The 3,266-nt window shown below is 41.3% G+C and overlaps 1 protein-coding gene across 1 annotated transcript; it reads right to left on the reverse strand.

Moving 5' to 3' along the window:
• Window positions 1-1,613: 1,613 nt before the first annotated feature.
• Window positions 1,614-2,672, reverse strand: LOC121439007 (melanoma-associated antigen B3-like). Its single transcript, XM_041639500.1, has one exon. It carries the CDS (start codon window positions 2,670-2,672, stop codon window positions 1,614-1,616), a length of 1,059 nt encoding a protein of 352 aa, XP_041495434.1.
• Window positions 2,673-3,266: the final 594 nt, after the last annotated feature.

Below are 3,266 nucleotides of genomic sequence, written 5' to 3' on the forward strand. Positions count from 1 at the left end.
ATAGACAAAAGAAACAAAGAAAATAAAAATACCCAAACAAAATGAAACACCCCCCCACTCATCATTTTGTGATGGTCAGCTACTCTGGGCATGAGGCCTGCTTGGAGAATGGTTGATAAACCTAGTGATACTCCATTGAAGAAAATGGGTTTTCCCTTTCCCAGTAGGAATCAATTGCAAATAGCTTTTTGATTAAGGGCATAACCCATGTCCACTTCACTCTGTGATAGGAACCCATCTGACTTGAACCTGTGTGAGTCTTAACACATGCTGCCACAGTCTCTGAGTTCATATGTGCAATTCATTCCAGTTGTGTCTGGAAGACAGTTTCCTTGGAGTCAACTATCACATCTGGATCTTACCATCTCTTTGCTTACTCTTTCACATGGATGCCTGAGCTTTTAGGGGACGGGTTTGATGGAGACCTCCATTTAGCATTTAGTGAGAAAGAGCCCCCCCATTTTATGTTAATTACACTAAAACTGGAAAAGTAGATTTTTTCCTCACTCTTTCTTTCATGCTTTGCTTCTTCTCTACCTGACTGACTCCTTTCCTCCTTCCATCTTTATCTCATTCTTCCTTCCTTCCCTTTCCTCACGTATCCTTTACCTTTGTCCATCCCTTACTGTCCTGTCTTTTTCCTCCCTCAAAGTTTTTTTTTTCTTTTTATTGTTTTTTTTTAGATTTAGTTATTTATACAGTATCCTGCCTGTAGACCAAAAGAGGGCACCAGATCTCATTATAGGTGGTTGTAAGCCACGACGTGGTTACTGGGAATTGAACTCAGGACTTCTGGAAGAGTAGTCAGTGCTCTTAAGCACTGAGCCAACTCTCCAGTCCCCCTCCCTCAAAGTTTTAGATAAGGATAGAATTATTAGGTACTGTCACCTTGATCTTACAGTTTTTAGCATCCAGAACTGTAAAAATTAAGGTATTATATCACCATTCCACTCCATTCCCCAGTGTTTGATTTCTCTAAACTGATAGCATAGACGTATAGGATTTGCCCCATAAGATAATGGCATTTATTTATTACTTTTAAAGTTGAGTTAGCCAAACATCTTCATGACAAAGAAATGAAAATTGCATCCATTTTCCAAGTTTTGGGAGTTTGAATTTTCCACATGCCTTGTTCAATAAATTTCAAATTGTCTGCTCTCATAAGAAAAACCATCATCCTTATTCCTTTTTTTCTTTACCTTAAGTCACAAAGGGGAAATTCAGTATTACTGGTAAAACTGCAGAAATTGGCTTACAATTTCTAAAATTAAAGGCTGGAATATTGTATTACCTTTCCATTACTTTCACATGGACTTCTAAAGATAAGATATTTAACATAGATTTCTTTAGTATCGGTAAATAAACACAAAGTCTAATTCATAAACATTTGACTTTATCTACCATTTTTACAAACCAGGAAAAGTATTTCATTGCATTTATTACATTTAACTTTACCAAACCATATAATGAAAGCAATTAAAGGAAACTAGGCGTGGCCATGTTTTAATCCTCTGCTATACCCATTTCAGTGACCTAGGAACTCTAAGATTCTTTCACATTTTCAAGAAAACTTTTTTCATGCTGTATGTCCTTATCTTTATGACTGGAAAACTTCAAACATCAAAAGGGATGGAAGAACTTGCTGGTAATTTTACTGAGGAATCTCCACTAGCAGAGTCAGTGGTATCAGAACCGCCTTCATCTTGGGCTTCTGCTCGTTCTTGCTCATTTTTCAAAGACTTGAAGTAAATGTCAGCGATGGCACTAGGTGTTGTTTCATTTATCTTGGCCAAAAATTCCAGGACTTTTATCTTGCTTATTTCAGCATAGGCTTGGGGACCCCACAGGAACTCATAGCGTGGAGGATCACTGTTGGCCACCTGCCGGTACTCCAGGTACTTCAGCTTCACAAAATACTGGGTCATGAGCTTCCGGGGCTCACCAAAGATGCGGTGTTTCTTCCCTGGATAGATCTGCCTCTTCCTCAGGATTTTCCATATGTCTTCTTCACTGGCACAATTACCACTCACGAAGATGATACTTAAGACACTCATCAGGAAACCAGTCTTGGGTAAGCCTTTGCCAGCACGAATCCTCCCATTGTTGGGGAGCTTCAGCTTGCTGATGAGGTTGTATGAGGGCTCACTGGAGTTGACTTCCCTCACTTCCACTGCAAAGGCTTCCTCGAGCTTCTCGGAGGCTTTCCTGAAGATCTCAGGGAAGTCATTTTCATACTTCTTGGTGATAATCTTCAGCATTTCTTCCTTGGTACTAGGCTGCTTCATATAGTAGTTGTGGAGCAGGCACCGTAAGAGCGCCACTGCCTTTTTGGCTATCATATCTTGGTGCGGGCCGCTGGGGCAGGGATTGAGCTCAAAAGGGCATTTTTCTTCTTCTTCTTCATATGTATCATTTTCCTCATAGAAACTTTCATCTGATTCAGAGGAAGAAATACTCAGAGCAGTTGAGGCAGATGGTGCTGCTTTTTGAGGAGCCTTTAGAGTGCTTGAAGACTCAGCCGCAGGCTGGCTCTGGGAGGCAGCAGAGGACTCTTCTGCAGCCTCCGGCCTTTCCTCTGCTGGTTCCTGAGCACCTCTGCAAGCCTGAGCCTCACCTCTGGCCTGGGAGCGTTTCTCTCGGGCATGGAGCTTACTCTTATGGCCACGAGGCATGATGACTCTGGCTAAGGACAAGAACAGAATATGTTAGAAGGGTGCTGGTGATGAAAGCAGCTGTAAGAAACAGAAGAAGACGATATGAACACTTTAGTCAGAGAACAAAAACCTTGTTTGAAACTAAGGCTGCCTCTGCACGTTTCCACTAGTGCAATGCTTTTGGAATTCAACATGCTACTGTAATACAAATCTCTTTCCCCAAGTAAGAAGGGAGAGGCATATTTTAGACTGGGACTCTCTGTCTAGCCTCTTGTTCTGGGCTAATGAGCAGGGGTGGCAGTGGAGGACTTCTCTTTTGAGATCCCAGGAACCTCTTTCAGTTCCTCTCAGTTCATATTACCAGTTGTAAAGTGTTAGGCCTCTTTCTTTTCCTACTCTGAAGCTGCCATTTTTGTGCAATTCTAGTGTCTATTTAGAAAATATTCTTCTTGTTGGCTACCTGAAATACCCAGAAAGCCTTTTAGTGTGGATTTAGTCCATTCTCCTTACAAGAAAAAAAAAAAAACCCTGTCACTACTATTAGTAGTTTACTCCTGAAACCGGAGTAAACCAGTGGCTCTTCCATCACAACTACCCAGTCAATTCAGACTG

The sequence above is a fragment of the Microtus oregoni genome, unplaced genomic scaffold (assembly GCF_018167655.1).
Source record: "Microtus oregoni isolate MIOR12 unplaced genomic scaffold, Mior012 000059F_ref0000304, whole genome shotgun sequence".
Classification (NCBI taxonomy): domain Eukaryota; kingdom Metazoa; phylum Chordata; class Mammalia; order Rodentia; family Cricetidae; genus Microtus; species Microtus oregoni.